The 22535-nt window shown below is 41.6% G+C and overlaps 1 protein-coding gene across 1 annotated transcript in view; it reads left to right on the top strand.

Annotated features, from left to right (window-relative positions):
* Positions 1-17070, top strand: part of LOC124620238 (facilitated trehalose transporter Tret1-like) — a 62038-nt gene extending 44968 nt beyond the window's left edge. Inside the window, exons 4-5 of the mRNA XM_047146906.1 lie at positions 9418-9726; positions 14893-17070. Coding sequence (XP_047002862.1) covers positions 9418-9726; positions 14893-15393 — 810 coding nt within the window. The 3' untranslated portion in view covers positions 15394-17070. The remainder of the gene's footprint in view (positions 1-9417; positions 9727-14892) is intronic.
* The last annotated feature ends 5465 nt before the right edge of the window (positions 17071-22535 follow it).

Here is a 22535-nt window from a genome sequence, read left to right on the forward strand (position 1 = left end):
TATATCCTCCTTTCAAGACACTGTCCATTCCGTTCAGCTACTCTTCCAGGTCCTTTGCTGTCTCTGACAGAATTACAATGTTATCGGCGAACCTCAAAGTCTTTATTTCTTCTCCATGGACTTTAATTCCTACTCCGAATTTTTCTTTTGTTTCCTTTACTGCTTGCTCAATATACAGATTGAATAACATCGGGAATAGGCTACAACCCTGTCTCACTCCCATCACAACCACTGCTTCCCTTTCATGCCCCTCGACTCTTATAACTGCCATCTGGTTTCTGTACAAATTGTAAATAGCCTTTCGCTCCCTGTATTTTACCCCTGCCACCTTCAGAATTTGAAAGAGAGTATTCCAGTCAACGTTGTCAAAAGCTTTCTCTAAGTCTACAAACGCTAGAAACGTAAGTTTGCCTTTCCTTAATCTATTTTCTAAGATAAGTCGTAGGGTCAGTATTGCCTCACGTGTTCCAACATTTCTACGGAGTCCAAACTGATCTTCCCCGAGGTCCGCTTCTACCAGTTTCTCCATTTGTCTGTAAAGAATTCGCGTTAGTATTATGCAACCGTGGCTTATTAAACTGATAGTTCGGTAATTTTCACATCTGTCAACACCTGCTTTCTTTGGGATTGAAATTATTATATTCTTCTTGAAGTTTGAGGATATTTTGCGTGTTCATACAACTTGCTCACTAGATGGTAGAGTTGTGTCAGGCCTGGCTCTCCCAAGGCTGTCAGTAGTTCTAATGGAATGTTGTCTACTCCCGGGGCCTTGTTTCGACTTAGGTCTTTCAGTGCTCTGTCAAACTCTTCACGCAGTATCATATCACCTATTTCATCTTCATCTACATTCTCTTCCATTTCTATAACATTGTCCTCAAGAACATCGCCCTTGGTTCATATGGCTCTGAGCACTATGGGACTTAACATCTGAGGTCATCAGTCCCCTAGAACTTAGTACTACTTAAACCTAACTAACCCAAGGACATCACACACATCCATGCCCGAGGCAGGATTCGAACCTGCGACCGTAGCGGTCGCGCGGTTCCAGACTTAAGCGCCTAGAACCGCTCGGCCATACCGGCCGGCTCAACGCCCGTGTATAGACGCTCTAAATACTCCTTCCACCTTTCTGCTTTCCCTTCTTTGCATAGAACTGGGTTTCCATCTGAGCTCTTGATATTCATACAAGTCGTTCTCCTTTCTCCAAAGGTCTCTTTAATTTTCCTGTAGTCAGTATCTATCTTACCCCTAGTGAGATAAGCCTCTACATCCTTACATTTGTCCTCTAGCCATACCTGCTTAGCCATTTTGCACTTCCTGTCGATCTCATTTTTGAGACGTTTGTATTCCTTTTTGCCTGCTTCATTTACTGCATTTTTATATTTTCTCCTTTCATCAATTAAATTCAATATTTCTTCTCTTACCCAAGGATTTCTACTAGCCCTCCTCTTTTTGCCTACTTGATCCTCTGCTGCCTTCACTATTTCATCCCTCAAAGCTACCCATTCTTCTTCTACTGTATTTATTTCCCTCATTCCTGTCAACTGTTCCCTTATTCTCTTTCTGAAACTCTGTACAACCTCTGCTTTAGTCAGATTATTCAGGTCCCATCTCCTTAAATTCCCCATCTTTTTGCAGTTTCTTCAGTTTTAATCTACAGTTCATAACCAATAGATTGTGGTCAGAGTCCACATCTGCCCCTGTTAATGTCTTACAATTTAAAACCCGGTTCCTGAATGTCTGTCTTACTATTATATAATCTATCAGAGACCTACCTTCAAATATCTTATATAAACAATGATGAGCCAAAAATTATGACCATCTGCTTAATAAGTTGTTTGTCCGTCGTTGCTACGAAATATATCACTGATTCATCGTATCAGGGATCCGATAATTTGTTGATAAGTTTGTGGAGGTATGTGGCATTAGATGTCTACGCACAGGTCGTGCAATTCGCGTAAATAACGGGCCGCTGATCTGCGTATGCTGTGATGGTCGATAGCGACGCATAAGGAAGGGTATCATAGAACTTACATGAGGCGAAACTAATCGCCGAGACATCAAAGCGAGTTCACTATAATTCTCCTCAAACCACTGTAGGACGGCCCGGCTGAGAGACGCGGACAATTGAAGACATGCGAGGAAAAACGGGCTAACCCTCAAACGTAAGGCCTTAGAGATACGTGTTGCCATCTATTGCTGGGTACGGGAGCTATCAAAATTGGCATTGGTCTCACCCCTAATTGATATTTAGGGGTGAGACTAATGTCAGTTTTGATAGTTTCCGTCTCCAGCAACAGATGGCAACACTTATCTCTAAGTTTTTACATTTGAGGGTCATCATGTTGTTCCGCGCACATCTTCAATTATACTGCTGAGAGACTACATCGCCGTCAGGGAACACATCAAGCATGAACGTATGAAGGCGATTCGCAGCTGTCAGCGTCTCTTCAATTACTGCCGGAACCCAAACTGATATTCCCTGAGGTGAGTCGTCTCAATTTTGCACCATTCTTCAGATAATTCGTGTCAGTATAAAACCGATTTTTTCAAAGATTTTGATGTGTATCCGGGGTGACCCAGAGGAAAGGTCAATATTCAGGAATATGACAGAAACGTTTAATCGAAGCAATAAAGTTCAGTAAATATGCATACCTTGAGAGCATGCATACCTTACGAGCTATAAGCAGTTCTTCGTCTTCTATAGTACGAAACAAATTTCTCCTACTGCAAGCTCTTTGCTTTCCATATTCGGAGAATATGGTAGTATGGACCGTACCAAGAAAAAAGTTCAGTTAACATGAACTCTAAAGTGCATACCTTAAAAGCTTTTAGCTCTTGTTCATCTTCGCTGCCGTGAAACACGTTTCTTCTATTCAAAAAAGTGCTCACAGCTCATGAGGCATGCATATCAGAGTCCGTGTTTACTGCACATTTTTTCTTGCTTTGCTCACCTCTACCTTCTCCAAAAATAAGGAAAGCGAAGAGCTTGCAGCAGTAGAGTTTTGTTTCACGGTATCGAAGATCAAGAAGTGCTCATAGCTCTTAAGATGTTCTAAAGTAAATGTTTACTAGACTCTTTTGCTCCGAATGATCGTTCCTGTCACATACCTCAACTGAAGGCAAGGTAAAGTTTGACATGCATAGAAAAGAGGCTACGGATTATTTAGTTCTGAATGTAACATCGAAACACCGTTTTAAATGTGAAACTAGAGCCTTCCGGGCCCTCCTACATAGGTTAAGTAATGTTCACCGGACATCAAAGGCATATGAAAGCGAGTTCGGTCTAATCAAGTATATTGCTGCGCCTAGCGGATATCGGGGGTCTATGATTGAGATACAGGATTAAAAAGACCGAGTGAAGCGCGAGGGAGCATGGAAGAGAATCACTCTGTACCCAGTAGAGAAAAAGAAAAGGTTTTGTAAGTTTCCATATCATGGATACGTATCACACAGGACTGGACAGAAACCGATGACAGCCAACATAGCTCCGACATTTTTCATACCAAAAAAATTGAGCACTGCGTTAAGGGACCGTTACGTTTTCAAAGAGGATCCTTACGTTTATCCTGGCGTGTATCGCACTCATTGTGACAGAAGCCAGTTGCGTAAGAGCAGATACACTGACAAAACAGGCGGCATTTTCATATGAGATTTAAATAACACGAAGTCTTGGCCAATTTTAGGTCAGCTTTGACAATGCGATTTATTGATATCCAGCATCAGCTGCGGCAGGTTAGCGATAACTTAACTATTCTACACAGTGCAGAGGAAGGTCGGATACTCAGTTTCCTGGAAGAAGTTGAAATCTTAAGAAGTCTTCATTTTCATCCTCTAGATGCAATTAATGGATGCACTGACATTATTCTGGAAACTTAAGGTGTGCGTGAAAGGTAATATTTCTAATGTTGTGATGGTTCCGTCTCCTTTCTGCTGTTACTTCCCGATTTTCAAGTTTAAACAGTTCACTAATCACTTATCTGTAGTGCGGCTGGTCCCGGCGGAGGTTCGAGTCCTCCCTCGGGCATTGGCGTGTGTGTTTGTCCTTAGGATAATTTAGGTTAAGTAGTGTGTAAGCTTCGGGACTGATGACCTTAGCAGTTAAGTCCCATAAGATTTCACACACATTTGAACATTTGAACTTATCTGTATCATAACGCGCCTGCGCTATGGGTCGTGTGCGGCCTCAGTACTGAAGGCTAGCATTTACTATTACAGTACATGGTTTTGCTGTTAGTGTTCCCGGTCGGACAGCACTGAGGAAACGGTTTTTATGGAATTTATGTAAGTAATTCCACGCAATATGAGATTTCTCTTCGCCTCTTTATTGCAGTTTACGTATTTCAAGATTCTGATGGCTTTTGGTGTCCGGTCATGATGTCCTTTTTTTCGGGTTTGTCTAGGTCCCCCTTTTGTTCCATGACAACACTGGGATGAGGATGACCGCAGATGGTTAAGTGATTTTATTCGTATCTAACGCTATAGCTTGTCAATCAAAAGACCTTGGTCAGTCAAAGGGAACATTAACACAGGACTTAGCGGCCCTTAACTCATACTTCAAAAAATGGACGCACAAGCCTAGTACCAGTAGGAGCGAGGTGTGTACTTTTCACCTTAACAACAAACAAGCTAACATGAGCTCAAGGTACAATCTCATGGCAATATTCTCCGTCACAATAAGTACCCCAAGTATTTTGGTATCACATTCGACCGCACTGTATCGTACTAAAAACTTCTGGAAAACTCATCAGCCAAGACAAAAAATCGCGACATCATTCACAGACTGTGTGACACAACCTGGAGACTTTGCGTACGCTAGCTCTGGAACTGGTTTTTTCGAGAGCAGGGTAATGTGCTTCTGACAATAGCTGTAATATCAGCCACATCGATGTGCAGTTCAACAACACAATGCACATGATAACTGGTACGTGATTGGATTGGATTGTTTGAGGGAAGAGACCAAACAGCAAGGTCATCGGTCTCACCGGATTAGGGAAGGATGGGGAAGGAAGTCGGCCGTGTCCTTTCAAAGGAACCATCCCGGCATTTGCCTGGAGCGATTTAGGGAAATCACGGAAAACCTAAATCAGGATGGCCGGTCGCGGGATTGAATCGTCGTCCTCCCGAATGTAACTGGTACAATCAGATCACTCCTTTATACTGGCTTCCGCTGCTAAGCAATATCTATCCACCACAGATTCTCAGAATTGAAACCTTGCTTTGAGATTACCACATAATATACCAGAGAGTAAGGAATTACCCATTTATCACGACGTCCCTGTCGTACGAAGAAATAGGCTGCGTTCGAGACACCCGCCACTACTGTACGCTGAACAGCTGGTTACAAGTAACAGCAAAGTAAGAGATCTCTGAAACAACAACTGTCAAATTACCAAGAGCAGGAATGGTTCGAGAAATATAACAGTGATACTGCTGGCGACGAACATGAAAGGAAACTGTGGTTGGAGTTAAATAGCACCCGCCTTGGATGTGGAAGGTACTACGACTTGCTCTATAAATGGGGTATACGGATTCTCCGAGTTGTGACCGTGATGCACTGAAACAATTTATCGGACGTGTAACAGAGGAGTGTGTCCTTCGATGCTATTAGGGCACGTGGAATGATTTTGGAGTGGATTAGAAAGCTAGATGTTGATATTTAGCTGTTTTATTTTTGTTTCAGGCAAGGATATTCGTTACATACTATAAATGTAGCATGCGTGTGCCATACGAATGATGTAAGTAACGTCCTGTTCTATCTTTTAATTTATGTTAATTCATTTTAGGAATTTTAGCTACGTAGTCCTTACCTGACATTTTATATTTGAGGATCCATTTCCACTGTCTTCTAAGGCAATATCTTCATTATTACAGTTCACACAAGATGACGTAAATTTAAATGTATCGAAAGCAGTAGTGTATATAATAAAGAATTGTCGATCGATTAACTGTCGCACTATTTCGTCATTTTACAAAATCTCCCAGTATAATGAACATTCCTCCGGGGGACATCCTGCATGTGTGATGACACTGCAAATCTTTGAGAGAAACAAATCAGTAAGTTGTATTTTGCCTGCTTTCATCCAATAATGTCTTATGGGATAACTTTCTGGGATAACTCATTTTAAAGAAAGAAAGCCTTTACTTCGCAAACACGCGTTGTAAGAAGAATATGTGGCGCTCACCCACGATCATTTGATAGACATCTGTTTACGGAGTTGGGCATTCTGACTTCTGCCTCAAAGTACATATACTCCGATATGGAATTTGTTGTAAATAATCCACTACAGTTCAAAAGGAACAATTATGTACATAATTACAATACCAGAAGAAAAACTGACTTTCGTCATTCTACATTAAAGCTGTCTTTATAACAAAAAGGATCGCACAATGCTGCCACAAATATTTCTGATCACTTACCCAGTGATATAAAATTCTGACAGACAGAGAAGTAAAATTTGAAAAAAAAACTAATAAAGTTTCTCCTTGGCAGTGACAAGCGGGTTGGTTGGTTGATTTGGGGGAGGAGACAAAACAGCGAGTTGGTCGGTCCCATCGGATGGGGAAGGAAGTGGACCGCGACCTTTCAAAAGGAACCATCCGGGCATTTGCCTGAGGCGATTTAGGGAAATCACGGAAAACCTAAATCAGGATGGCCGGACGCTGGCTTGAACCATCGTCCTCCCGAATGCGAGTCCAGTGTGCCAAACACCGCGCCACCTCGCTCGGTCGCCTTGCAACTCCTCCTATTCCGCAGAAGAATTTCTGTTACTGTAATGTGTGAAAGGTGGTGGGTAGGACTTACTAACTCTTTATTTGTACATCTTCTTTCTTTTCGAAAAAAAAAATTAAGTTCAGTTTGCAATGTGAATGTAAATGACTTGTTACACATCATTACGATCTATCGTGCAATATGATCCTTGGAACATAACACAAACCAACTAAGTAACTAAGTGATATTTTTGCTATTCGCCACCTACTTTATATAACACCATTATTTTTTAAAGATAATGAACATTTTCTTTTCGAATCGTCAGTCTTCTGTCTGGTTTGACGTGGCCCACAACGAGTTCATATCAAGTGCCAACCTCTTTATCTCAGAGTAGCACTTGCAACCGAAGTCCTCAATTATGTGCTGGATGTACTCCAGCCTTTGTTTCCTCTATAGTTTTTACCCCGTACAGCTCCATCTTGTATAGTGGAAGTTATTCCACTTAACGGATGTCCGACCATTCTGTCCCTTCTTCTTGTCAGTGATTTCCATATGTTCCTTTGCGCAGAGCCTCCTCATTCCTTACCTTATCAGTCCATCTAATTTTCAACATTCATCTGTAGTACCAAATCTCAAACGCTTCGAATCTATTCTGTTCCGGTTTTACCGTAGTGCATGTTTCACTACCATACAAAGCTGACCTCCAAACGTACTATCTCAGAAATTCCTTCCTCAAATAAAGTTCTGTGTTTGATACTAACAAAGTTCTCTTGTCTAGGAGTGGTGACGTGGGCCAGGAAAATTCCCCATGGGCTGGACATTTGTAAAAGGGCATTTCCCAGGAATTTGCGCAAAGCAGTTTTAAATGCCCAAAATCTGGGCAATTATAAAAAAAAAGCATTTTTTAAAGTTTTCGTGCTAGAATGTATAATTATCAACTAAAGTAGGTAAATGGGATAATACTCCCGATATTAAAGGTTAGTAAATGTTTACACTCGCCTTTATTACTAAGAACGCAAGGAAAGAAGAGAGAAGCATTTCTTTTTTTTGCGCGCGGTTTGCTGAGAGCTACTTATCATTTATTACGTCCTTTTTTACCAGTTCCATTCTTCATTTTTGATCTCTCTCTCTCTCTCTCTCTCTCTCTCTCTCTCTCACACACACACACACACACACACACACACACACAAAACATACATACATACATACACACCGCGTTGAACGGCTATGTAGTGATAATCCGGTGTAAAAAACATTGTCCTTAGGTCATCTTTCCTAATGTAATCACTGTCAAATATCTGTACATTATTGAAGAATGATTATTGATAAAAGAATATTACCGCATGTATTAAACTGCTGACACGTGTTTCTTGATAAAAAAAATGTACCCTTAAACGTTAAACTGTTTTCAGTAAAAAAAAAAAAATATTGTCAGATGTAGTGACATTTGAGACAAACTATAGTTCTCTGTTCTGCTCCTTTCTTTATCCACTTTCGTATGGCTGTATTGTTGCGAAGATAAGACGAGGAAACTAACATAAAGAAGATTTGATAGCAAAGAATCGATGTGCAAGATGCTGGAATCGTTCCATTCCGATACTAGTCGATTCCTAGAGAATTCACGATTCTTGGAATTGTCGAATTGGAACCGCTAGGTAACACATTCCCAACTAAAATCATTAGGGATAACCTTTTTTTTACTCTAATTCCAGCTATTCTAAGTAAATATTTGTGTTATTGCTATTATTGGAAATAGGTATTAGATGAAAATTGAGTGAGGGGCTGGTAATTTCAAGTATTTCATGAAATTCTGTGGGTTATTTAGTTAACTGGAACTGGCAGCACTGGTCTGTCCGCCTGAGAGTCATTCATCTCTATGTGGCTGAGTGAGCTGCAACACAACCTTGTCTTTGTGTTATTTACAGTTTTGTAGACAGTAGGCTATTGAACAGTTGGAAGAAGGTTAAGGAAAAATGACTTGCTTGGAACGTTTTCAGTTTAAACTGGAAATGAGTATCTTGTAAATATTGATTTACGGAAGACGAACAGTCACATTTCGACAAAACGGGGAAGAATACCAACAAGTGATTCAAGTGCCCTCAGAATTTGAAAAAAAAAGTGCTTGCGTTAGGTACAGCGGTTGAGAACAACTTTTGAATTTTTTGCTGTAGCTTAGTATAAATAAAAATAGTACCTAAAGGCTAGCTACTTAACATAAATAATGCTTTATTTTAAAGATTTCTTTTGTACTTGAGTGCCGTTTTCTTTTTTTATTACGTACTAACCCAGTGAGTGACCTCATTAGCGATGTAAAAAGTTATGTTTACAATCCAATTTATTTCCCTAATAACTCTCCCCGAAATCTCAAACAGCTGATTCAACTTGGTTACCAGCCACTGAAGTAGCAGTGTTGCAAAACACCTTTTCCACCACAAAATATCAGCCTAATTTCTTTTATAAGCGCCGCTTATCAATTAATCTGTAAAATGCGTCAACGCCTGGTCATTTATGAATTTTAGTCATTTGTCCAGGCATTTATCTTGATAATTTGCCGCGACTTATAAGTGGCCAGGCATTTTACAACACTACAAAGAAGTGCCCTTTTTGCCAGTGCTAATCTGCTTTTATGTCCCCCTTTCTCCGTCAGTCGAGGGCTATTTTGCTGAACACGGATGATATGAAAGACAACGTATTCGACTGTGCAGTCCCTCCGCTGGCTGCGCCGCGGGATAACGGAGGACCAGCTGGAGCTCGAGATGGCCCGGCTGGAGGCGTCGCTGGGCAGGGATAGCAGCAGCGGCGGCGGCGGGGGCGGCGCAGCCCATGGGGCGGCGGTGGGCGGCCGACTGTGCTCCGCCGTCAGCCTGGTCGGCATCTCGCTCGTCATCGTGGTCGCCATCAACCAGCAGATGGGCGGCCTCTTCGCCGTTGTCAACTACGCCGTCTTCATCTTCCAGGAGTCCGGCAGTTCTCTCTCGCCAGAGCTCGCGGCCATCGTCATAGGTCTGCTACAGGTACGTGTTCCACCCTGCTGCGGTCGATGCCGGCGTGTACGCGAGTTAGATATATGAGACAGGCGAAATATCCTCAGACTTCGAGAAGAATGTAATAATCCCAATTCCGAAGGACGCAGGTGCTGCTGACAGGTGCGAATATTACCGAACCATGTTTAACGTCAAGCTTGCCAAACGCCGAGACGAATCGTTTACAAAAGAACGGAAAAACTGTTAGATGCCGACCTCGGGGAAGATTAGTCTTGTTGCGGGATAAATCCTGAAACACAAGGGGCAAAACTGATACTTACTACTTATCTACGTTTATAGCATTTATAGATTTAGGGAAACCTTTTGACTATGTACTGTGGAATACACGCTTTCAAATTCTGAAGGTACCAAGGACAAAATACAGGGAGCGAAAGGTTATCCGCAGCTTGTAGGGGAGACCGAGAGGAACATTCCTCCTAACGCTTGGATCAAAAGGGCTCAATAATGAATTTTTTTTTAGAAAAATTAGGAACCTTTTATCTAAAAGTTAATAACATAAACTAACATACTTGGTTTGTTACAGCAATAAACTGAGAAAGTGTTTTTAAGTCCATTCCCCCCAGTACACAGGGTGCAATGAACCCCGTTTCTTTTCTTTTCTTTTATTTTTCTTTTTTTTTAATTTCTTGGATGCTACTTCTTACATGTAAGCTGGGCTTCGACGTCCTCACCATCTACACCAGTGTATGAGTTATGAGCAGACTGCCTGCACTTCTAACATGCAATCCATCCGTCAGCTGCCGGCCACGGTGACCGAGCGGTTCTAGGCGCTTGAGTCTGGAACCACGCGACTACTACGGTCGCAGGTTCGAATCCTGCCTCGGGCATGGATGTCTGTGATGTCCTCAGGTTAGTTAGATTTAAGGAGTTCTAAGTTCTAGGGGACTGATGACCTCCGATGTTAAGTCTCATAGTGCTTAGAGCCATTTGAACCATTTGAACCATCCGTCAACTGAAGTGGAATATAATTTCCTGCAATATGTACGTGCCGCATCTTCGTCGTCTTCGGATGTTTCATTTTGTATGGGATCAATTTCTTTTTCTTACGTCGTCCTCTTCTTTAACTGAAGAGCCTATTCCTTTTCCTTTCACTTTCTTCTTCTCGAGCTAGCAGCCTAATCTTTCTCTACTCTAGCTTCTTTAGCTCCCAGGACTTTTTTACCGCTTCTTGTAGCGCAATGATGTAGAGAGATGATGTAAGGGTACAGTTTTACTTCTCTTTCTTGTCACTCGTTTCTTTCCTGGTGTAGCTCTGGATATTGGAGTAACATTTCCCAGGCTAAAATTAGGGAAGCTTGACCCAGTGGAGTTACTGATGCACGCATATTTCTCGTGGGCCAATTTTATCTCTCCGATTTCCGTAAATAAAGACGTACCATCTACCGACGAGAAAGGCACAACATGCAGTAGAATTCATCAAATGAAGAATAAAAGGCGACCGGGGCACAACAGACTATACCAGTACACCACACTGTCCCCAAACGCAAATCTGTTGAGACAATATACGGTAACAAATGTTAACACTTCTTTTAGAACAGCATTGTACACAAAGATAGATAAGAACATGCTGATGTAGGAGGACTAAACGTTGATTGTGAAGAAAAAACTATGACCGATTTACCTTGAATGGAAATGGTCTTTTAAGTTACAACAAGACAGCGAGGTCGCTCATTTTTTGTATGCAGACTAAGCGACTGGCGCGTTACAACAGCTCTAACCTTACTAAACCGTAACAGACATTGGTTTGATAAACACTTGTCACTCTGAGAGTACTGTAGCGGCTCTAGACGAAATTAGACCTCAGAGACCGTTCTCCCCCGGTAGTTCATTCCGTCCCGGTCTCCTCTATAGAATCCAGACTATAATTATAAGGGTTGAAGGACATGAGACGAAAGCAGTGGTTGAGAAACGGGGAGACGGGATTGTAGTCTAGCCTCAATGTAATTCAATCTCTACAATGAACAAACCGTAAAGCAAAACAGCAGGAAATATAGAGGGACAATTAAGGTTCAGGGAGAATAAATGAGACATTTGCGGTTTGCAATGACATTCCAGTTCCCTCATGACACGCCAAAGGACTTGGAAGAGCATTTTAAGGAATAAATAGTGTCTTGAAATGAGATTATAACTGACCAAAAGTAAAACTAGAGTAATCAAAAGTAATCGAATTAAATCGGGTGATGCTGGAGGGACTAGATTAAGAAATGAGACACTGAAAATAGTAGATGAATTTTGTTATTCGTGTAGCAAACTGATGATGGCAGAAGTGGGGAGGGTGTCAAATGTAGACTGGCAACAGCAAGAAAAGCTTATTTTAATTAAATTTTCGCCATTTGAGTATACAACTTCCTTATTTCATATTACTATCAAGATTTAGGCTTAACCCATTCTTAAGTACAACGCTGAATACGTTTGTACAAATGCACAGAATGTGGGAAGGGCCAAAATTTAGCATCAGTACGCCCTCTCAACATCAGAATAAAAATTATCGAAATAATACTACTTACATATTGGCTATAATTAGACTTTGTTAAGCGAAGTCATTGTCAAGATCCTATTGAACTTGATATTCTAGTTCAAAACCACAGAAATGTATGTTTCCAGACATAAAACAATCGAGCCACAGAATGAACATCAGTACATTAGTTACATGTGAGGTGAACATAACGAACATTGTAGGTTGTAAGTCTATGTTCTATAATCCATACATCTTCGGAAGAACTGTGTTATCTGTGAGTACATCTGTAAGAACATGTTTGGAAGAATGTGTTATCTGTGAATACAAGGTGTAAACAATATGCTTACAGCACGAAAGTATGACATCGTGCCGAAATGACTACCCTACATCATATACTGGTTTAAATGAGAAACATCCATACACCAGTGCAATGCAGAACAATTATAACGGTGACAGAGAACAACCATCTGTCGAATCTTAATATAAACTGCGTCTGTGTGTTATACATATATATGGTACAGAATATTACTAAAGTCTGTCATTAAAATACCATGTGTTGTAACCAATATGTTATGGAAGAGATATAATGCATGAAATATGAAGTACGAAATGCACAATTAATATAATGATTGGATATTTATAAAAATAGAGTCCTTCTCATTTTATATGCACTTGCACAAAACCTTTATCAGTGTTGTACTTGACAATGGCTTAAGGTTGAAATCATGATAGTAATATAACACAAAGAAGTTGTACATTCAAACTGCGGAAATTTCATTTAAACATTATTACATGATTGTGGCCCAAAATCAAAAAAGGTAATAAGCAAGCAAAGCGTTTTTGAAAAAGAGGAGTTTGTTTTCTCAACGTGTAACATAAATATAAGTGTTAGGAAACTTTTTTGTGGGTATTTGTCTGGAATTAGCGTTGTATGGAAGTGAAACGTAAACGATAAGCAGTTCAGACAAGAAGTCAATAGAAAATGGTTCAAATCGCTCTGAGCACTATGGGACTTATCATCTGAGATCATCAGGCCCCTAGAACTAACCGAACTAACCTAAGAACATCACACACATCCATGCCCGAGGCAGGATTCGAACCTGCGACCGTAGCAGTCGCGTGGTTCTGGACTGAAGAGCCTAGAACCGCTCGACCACCACGGCCGGCTTAAGTGAATAGAAGCTTTTGAAAAGTGATGATACAGAAAAATACTGAAAAATAGATGTGTAGTTTGAATAACTAACGAGTAGATACGAAATCGAATCTAGGAGAAGTGCAATAAATGGCACAGCCTGTCAAGAAAAGTGGATTAGTTGGTGGAATAAATCTTCAGGAATAAAGGAATTTCCAGTCGGGTAATGAAGGGAAGTATGGGGAGTAAAAATTGTAAGGGGGACAGTAAACAGTTCAGATGGATGTACGTTCTGTAGTTATGAAGAGATGAAGATGCTTAAACAGGACTGACTAGCGCGAAGAGCTGCATCAAATCAGTCTTCGGACTGAAGACCATAGTAACAACGGTAGTGGACGAAAGCCTAAAACTGGACGGATCACACAGCTTCAGCGTGTAAGAGGAAGCTACCACCTCTCCAACGTTTCAGAAATATAAAGAAGCTGTTCGGAGAGCAGTTCAGAGAGATGTTCGAACGGTTGTAGAATTACAGACCTCAGCATTTACAAATCTAGATTACTGTGGTGTTGTTATAGTAGAAAATCCTGGCATAGCTGCTGTGTGGAGTGGCTGCGGAATTCACAACTCCATTTAGCTCTTCAGAAGTGTTCATCCAGGATATGTGCAACTTACTTTGTCACACAATGTCTGTCTGAAAAACCAACATGCTATGTTTCTTTACTGTCTACTTAATTTTTAACTACATCCTATTTATCTAAAAAGTTCAGCGCCTCTATCTGAATAGCAAATTTTTCAACAATACCTACACGAAACTTCCTGGCAGATTAAAACTGTGTGCCCGGCCGAGACTCGAACTCGGGGCCTTTGCCTTTCGCGGGCAAGTGCTCTACCATCCGAGCTACCGAAGCACGACTCACGGCCGGTACTCACAGCTTTACTTCTGCCAGTACCTCTTCTCCTACCATCCAAACTTTACAGAAGCTCTCCTGCGAACCTTGCAGAACTAGCACTCCTGAAAGAAAGAATACTGCGGAGACATGGCTTAGCCACAGCCTGAGGGATGTTTCCAGCCTGGAAATGCCTACATGTTTCATATATCACTTACGTTGATGTATTTCTTACTGGATTAAATGTGAGGATATGCGAAAGCTGAAAGGAGTAAACTTCCCTTCTCCAGTTTCCAACAGTCATTTCACCCTTCAATTCCTGATTTAACGATTAAATTCACAGAACTGTGCGTATCACAAGTCAAAAATTTGAAGACGAATTGTGAATCTAAAAACGACACAATTTGCCACCACCCTCCGTCTGCCCCCCCCCCCTCCACCTTCCGCGCCCAACCTACCCTCTTAACCCTCACCCTTCAGTTAAATGAAAATGGTCTAGTCATTGTCCTGAAGAGTAATGTTACACTCCACTTTCCTTTTTATGAAAAGTGTTCTCTAGAGGTATTGGACTGTATGCCATTTTGCTTTGATTCTTACCGATAAACATCGAATTTTGTCACTTCTGTTATTTGAGGATGCGATATGTGTGTTCCCGGCAGGTGGCTGGTGGTGTTGCATCTGCGCCGCTCATGGACCGATTGGGACGTCGCGTCATCTTGCTACTTTCCAACGTGTGCGTCGGGGTCTCGGTGACGGTGCTGGGCGTGTACTTCTACCTCAGGACGGAGACCGACGTAGACGTCTCGCTGATAGGCTGGCTGCCCGTCACGTGCCTCTCCGTCTACCTGCTGATGATGGCGTTCGGCCTGGGCCCGATGCCGTACATACTGCTGTCGGAGATCGTCGCTCCTCGCGTCAGAGGCGTCGCGTCCGTCCTGGCTTTCAGCGCCATCTGGGGGTCAGCGGCGCTCATGACCAAGCTCTACCCATTCATGTCGGAGGCCATGGGCGTCCACGGCACCTTCTGGTTCTTCGCGGCTATCTGCCTCGCGTGTTCCGTCATCGGGCTTTCAACGCTGCCCGAGACGAAAGGACGACCGCTGGAGGATATTCTGAGGGATCTCAAAGGTGGCAAGGAAACTGTAGACACAGTCTCGTAGTTATGATTATGTTCGGTACAGAACCTTCATACGCGTAAAAAAAAAAAAAAAATGTACTACACCACTCGCAGATGACTTCCGGGACGGTATGCTCTACATACGTCAACTGGACAGCTTCGTCGTACCCCAGATGCGTGTGTCGATCTCTGTCCAGAACAAGCTTTGATGATTGTCAGTCACGTTCAACGAATGACAATGAACTCGTTGACAGAGATTACAAGTCTTTGTCCAGGAACTTCAGCCTGTTTTTGGGCTATATTTATATAATTTCCTTATAGCTTTTGAAACAATAGTCACTGGGTATAAACGAACGTTTCATTTCTCCACACATCTGTTGCATCCTATGTCCCTGCTGGAAATGATGTTCTGCGTTGCCCCTGATGCCAGATCTATAACGTTGTGGTGAATTTGGGGCCGTGAAGCGTGTCATCGACAGACAAAAAATGTGACAGTCTCTCTGCACTAAGCGTGGGTTATATGATGAATATGAAACAATCCACTGCGTAGTATTGCTCCTGCTGTGTGGAGAAATGTGCTGTCTTGATGCAACGAGACTTCTTCGGACGACATTGACCTTCGTTTGTTGCGAATCGGAGAAGTACAGAGTATCCAGAACGTATTTTTACTCTGCGGGGCAGTACGCGCTGATTTGAAACTTCCTGGAAAATCAAATCTGTGAGCCATCTGGACTCAAACCCGGCACCTTCGCCTTTCACGATCAAGTGCTCTACTGACTGAGCTTTCCATGCACGATTCACAACCAGCTCTCACTGCCGCCGCAGAAGAACATCTGTGACGTTCGGAAGGTTCTAGATCAGGTGCTGGCGGAAGTAAAGCTGCGAGATAGGGTTGTGATTTGTCGTGGGATATCTCAGTAGCTCCGTGACTTGCCTGTGAAAGGTAAAGGTCCCAAGATCGAGTACATGTCCGGCACTCAGTTTTAGTTGATAAAAGATGCTGTGTGGTCTGAAATATTTTAGCGACGGCAAACGTTTATAATGTGGTGGATTTTATCCACTTGACATCTAGTACATGAGGTCAGCGTAAAATGAACATGGTTTACTACAAAAAAATGTGTAAGATCTAAAGATGACAGCTAAGACTGTTGAAAGCGGTTGTCTTCAATAAAAAAATTTTTTGTGTGATCTTGGCCGTTGAATGGTTTTTAGCAAATAAAATAGACTGCCCTTCAGTATTCCCATAATGACAAAAATCAATCACACAGTTTTAATCTGGCAGGAAGTTTCAAGCGTAGAGTATCTCCACTATATCTATCCATCGATATAGTATTTATAGCACGTTGTTTCCCGATGGTGCAGCCTCGGAATGGAGAACCCATATGTGCGCCATTGTATCGGAAGGAAGATTCAGATTTAGAGCCACGTGCACAACGAGGTCATTGCAGACTGAGAACAAGGTCTGTCGTCGATGCGAGAAAAGAGATCAGCCATCCTTTCTTCAGAGAAATCATCCCAGCATTTACCTGACATGAGTTGCGGAAACCACGAATAAATCAAATCTGGATGGCCGGACAGAGATTTGAACAGTCATCCTACAGAAGTCGAGCATTTTAGTTCCAGTGACTAGTCATATATGGGGGTACCCCCTAGTGACATACAAGTTAATGTGTTAATCACTCAGAGGAAACCGCATTTCCTACTTGACTTCTTGCTGTATATCGTAGAATTATAATTGATATCATTATCTTCTTGTGAAAATTTGTTCCTGTGTTATATTATGTGCAAATCTGAATAAAGTTCTTTGTTACTTTCGTAAACCTTTTCAGCTCCGATGAACACTTTCAGATTACACAGTAACTGTCACATGGTGCTGAGTGTTCCTTTTCTGGAGTTTTACAAGTCACTGCAATACACTGTTACTCATTACTGAAAGCTAAGAAACAAAAGATGCGAGCTACTCATGAATTTTCAGCTAAGGTGTACAGCAGTTACTAACTAAGCATGTCCGCGGTTTTTTTAGTGGGGAAAAACAACGTTTTACTTTCTTGTAGTAAGCTAGAGGGAAGAATGTTATGTAAAACTGTTCCACAGCATTACACAATCCCACACAGCGTTCAAACATTTAAAACGTGTTGTTTGCGTTGACACGACTGCATCGGTTACCGCTGGTGTTATACGTCCGCCATTAAAGTAGAAACATCAGTTCACTCTCAGACACAACGCCATCGTCATTTACATGAAATATCTCCACGTTAGCGGATCACATTTGCATTTTTCATCTTCGGCTGGCGTTCTAACGGCTCTGACACCACCTGCCGAGTGAAAAACGCGATATCGCTTTGCGGTTCATATACAACGCTAAACTGCACGTCGCTGGAATGTTTGACTAGATTCACGTACTCTACTAACCGACAAGCTTCTGATGCATGTCATTTTGAAATTGCAATCAAGATGTTTCACAGAAAAGAATTATCCGCCGGTAGGGCACTACACGAGGCAATCAGGCATTCAGATTAGAATTTCAGAATAATACAAGTAGATTGCCTGTAAATTCTATTTCAAAGAGACATTATCATCATCAGTCGGTTTACTCGCTGTTGAACTGTACTCCATCCACAGCGATTTTCACGTCTTCTTAATATAATCTGAAGAGGTTGGCCGGTAATCTTCTCCGCTTGAACTAGCAACCTACTTACCGGTCTTCCTCGTAATCTTCTGCTTTCGATTTTGCCTTGTAGGATGGTCTTTTCTAAATTATCTCCTTCTCTTCTCAGAATGTGCCAAAGGAACTGAAGCATCTTTGGCCGACAAACGATGATAATGTGATGCCAACTTCTTCTATAACGGAAGCAATGGTTTTTCTTTCTGTCCATGGAACGCTTAACATCTTCCGCCAACACCACATCTCGAAAGCGTCATTGCCACTGGTTTTCGCGGTCCAGGTCTCGCAACCGTACAAGCACGCAGGGAACACCTATCATCCCACTAAGGTCAAAAATTTTCCATAAATTTCAAATTTCTGACTGGTTTGATGCGACCCGCCACGTATTCCTTCCCTGCGCCTACCTGTTCATTTCAGAGGATCACTTGAAACTCACGTCCTCAATTATTTGCTGGATGTATTCCAATATCTGTCTTCCTCGACAGTTTTTGGCTTCTACAGCTCCCTCTAGTACTACGGAAGTTATTCCCGGATGTCTTAACGGATGTCGTATCATCATGTCCCTTCTCCTTGTCAGTGTTTTCCGCATATTCCTTTCCTCTCCGATTTTGCGCAGAACCTCCTCATCCCTTACCTTATCAGTCCACCTAATTTTCAACATTCGTCTATAGCACCACATCTCAAATGCTTCGATTCTCTTCTGTTCCGGTTTTCCCACAGTCCATGTTTCACTACCATACAATGCTGTACTCCAGACGTACATCCTCAGAAATTTCTTCCTCAAATTAAGGCCGGTATTTGATATTAGTAGACTTCTCTTGGCCAGAAATGCCTTTTTTGCCATAGCGAGTCTACTTTTGATGTCCTCCTTGCTCCGTCCGTCATTGGTTATTTTACTGCCTAGGTAGCAGAATTCCTTAACTTCATTGACTTCGTGACCATCAATCCTGATTTTAAGTTTCTCGCTGTTCTCATTTCTACTAATTCTCATTACCTTCGTCTTTCTCCGATTTACTCTCAAACCATACTGTGTACTCATTAGACTGTTCATTCCGTTCAGCACATCATTTAATTCTTCTTCACTTTCACTCAGGAAAGAAATGTCATCAGCGAATAGTATCATTGATATCTCTTCAGCTTGAATTTTAATCGCACTCCTCAACGATTCTTTTATTTCTTTGATGTACAAATTGAACAGTAGAGGCGAAAGACTGCAGCCCTGTCTTACATCCTTTTTAATCCGAGCACTTCGTTCTTGGCTGTACACTCTTATTAATCCCTCTTGGCTTTTGTACGTATTGTATATTACCCGTCTCTCGCTGTAGCTTACCCCTCTTTTTCTCAGAATTTCGAATAACTTGAGTCATTTCACATTTCCGAAAGCGTTTCCCACGTCGACATATCCTATGAACATGTCTTGATTTTTCTGTAGTCTTGCCTCCATTATCAACTGCAACATCAGAATTGCCCCTCTCGTCCCTTTACGTTTCCAAAAGCTGAACGTCATCTAACACATCCTCAATTTTCTTTTCCATTCTTCTGTATATTATATTTTTAAGCAACTTAGATGCATGAGCTGTTAATCTGATTGTGCTCGCACTTGTCAGCTCTTGCTGTCTTCGGAATTGTGCGGTTGATACTTTTCCGAAAGTCAGATGGTATGTCGCTAGACTCATACATTCTACGCATCAACTTGAATAGTCGTTTTGGTGCCATTTCTCACAATGATTTCAGAAATTCTGATAGAATGCTATCCATCCCGTCTGCTTTATTCTATCGTAACTCTTCCAAAACTCTTCTAAATTCTGATTTTAATACTGCAGCCCCTATCTCTTCTAAATCGACCCCGGTTTCTTCGTCTATCACATCAGGCAATCGTAGCGCACCGACCCGCTCTCTCCTCTGCATTTAACAGTGGAATTCCCGTTGCAATCTTAATGTTACCACCCTTGCTTTTAATTTCACCTATTGTTGTTTTGACTTTCCTATATGCTGAGTCAGTCCTTCCAACAATGATTTCTTTTTCGATTTCTTCACATTTTTCATGCAGCAGTTTCGTCTTAGCTTCCCTGCTCTTCCTATTTATTTCATAACTTCCTGATTTTCCCGGAACATTTTTGTACTTCCTTCTTTCATCGATTAACTGAAGTATTTCTTCTGTTACCCATGGTTACATCGCAGTTACCCTCTTTGTACCTATGTTTTCCTTCCCAACTTCTATGATTACCCATTTTAGAGATGACCACTCCCTTTCAACTGTACTGCGTACTGAGTTACTCCTTATTGCTGTATCTATAGCCTTAGACAGGCTCAAGTGTATCTCGTCATTCCTTAGTACTTTCGTATCCCACATCTTTGCGTGCTGATTCTGCCTGACTGATATCTTAAACTTCAGCCTACTCTAAATCATTACTACATTGTGGTCTATATCTGCTCCTGCGTACGCCTTACACTCCAGTATCTGATTTCAGAATCTCTGTCTGACCGTGATGAAATCTTCCCGTATCACCCAGCCGTTTCCAAGTGTACCTCCTCCTCTTGTGATTCTAGAAAGAAGTATTCGCTATTACTAACTGAAATTTATCACACAACTCAATTACTCTTTCTCCTCTCTCATTCCATGCTCCAAGACCGTATTCTCCTGCAACCGTTTCTTCTACTCGTTTCCCTACAACTGCATTGCAGTCCCCCATGACTATTAGATTTTTATCTCCCTTTACGTACTGTATTACCCTTTCAATATCCTCGTATACTTTCTCTGTCTCTTCATCTCCAGCTTGTGACGTCGGTGTGTGTACCTGAATTGTCGTTGTCGGTGTTGGTTTGCTGTCGATCCTATACTAATTCCTGCTGATATTATGTCAAAAGCGCTTCACTGACAATGAATGATACAATTTTTAATAACTGGCAATAATAAAATATTCAGCATAGTCGTATTCATTTATTAATTTCTGTCTTTGTCTTCATATACATGTTGTTGTCGAGGTGCTCATTCCGGAGACTGGTTTGATGCAGCTCTCCACACTACAGTATCCTGTGCAGGTGTCCTCATCTCCGTGAGAACGCAACCCACATCCATTTCAACACGCTTACTGTATTCATCTCTTGGTCTAACTTTACGATTTTCACCCTCAACACTCCTCCCATACTTAATTGATGATGCCTTGATGCCTCAGAATGAGTCCTATCAACATATGTGTCCTGTATACAGGCTGTTAGAAGCACACTTCTTTTGATGACTGAGGGCAATGTGCTAAACAAAATTACATCAGTATTTACGTCATTTACAGGTTAGTAATTTCAACTGTTACTTGCAGTATGTTTTTACGTTAGTTAGTAGCTCCAAGTACGTGCGGCTCAAGCAATCAATCAACATATATTTTGCCTGGACAGCTGGTCATATATTGAAATGTAGACATGTGGACGCAAAATGGACAGCCTATACTGACCTGCGTTGTCTCTTCACAGTGCAGTTATGACGGTACACGCTGTATAAAATCAGGTAGTAATTTGCGTGATGTGTTTGTGGGAAGATAGATGCGGAGAAAGAAACAACCAATACACTGAAGTAGGAACACATTAAGGTAGAAATTATCAGTATCCGCACCTATACCCCTAACACTTCCCCTCTCTCTCTCTCTCTCTCTCTCTCTCTCTCTCTCTTTCTCTCTCTCTCCCGACATTGCACTTTCACATTCGAATATTTTATACAAATGTATAAGTACAGAATCCAAATTACGATACAGGGTCCCGAAAAGGGTCTGTACTCTGAGAGCGGAGATCTTGTAAACGTCTGTGTGGCAGGGCCTCTTCACAGCTCTACAGACGGCTGCTGTTTCCGACTTTAGCCGTTGCCGCGTCGACGTTGAACGCTGTCGAAAGCGCTGACAGGTGTCAGGCATTTTCTTAGTTGACTCGACTGTACGAGTGTCTTACAAGGGAACCTCTCCATCGCACCCCCCTCAGATTTAGTTATAAATTGACACAGTGGATTGGCCTTGAAAAACTAAACACAGATCAATCGAGAAAACCGGAAGAAGTTGTGTGGAACTATAAAAAAATAAGCAAAATATACAAACTGAGTAGTCCTGTTTTCTCGATTGATCTGTGTTCAGTTTTTCAAGGCCTGTCCCTGTACCAACTTATAACTAAATCTGAGGGGGGTGCGATGGGAAGGTTCCCTTGTTAGTAGTAAAGAATAAATGTATAAAACTTCATGCTTGATACGCCAATTTTTCTCGCGTCTCAGTGTTTATGACGTCATATCTCTTGAAATATGTGTTTTACAATGATGTATTTCTGTAGGCGGTATATGTGAAATATTTACGAATGGTTTTAGTAGAAAGGGGTAATAAATTTAAACGTCAAGCATGAAGCGGCAGTTGTTCATGTATCTCAGTGTTTATGACGTCATATCTCCTGATATTTGTGTCATAGTATGATATAATTTTGTAGGTACATTCAGCGACATATGTGGATAATGTCTGAAAATTTTGTTGCAAACAGACTTATCAGAAGAT

The sequence above is a fragment of the Schistocerca americana genome, chromosome 6, assembly GCF_021461395.2.
Source record: "Schistocerca americana isolate TAMUIC-IGC-003095 chromosome 6, iqSchAmer2.1, whole genome shotgun sequence".
Lineage (NCBI taxonomy): Eukaryota > Metazoa > Arthropoda > Insecta > Orthoptera > Acrididae > Schistocerca > Schistocerca americana.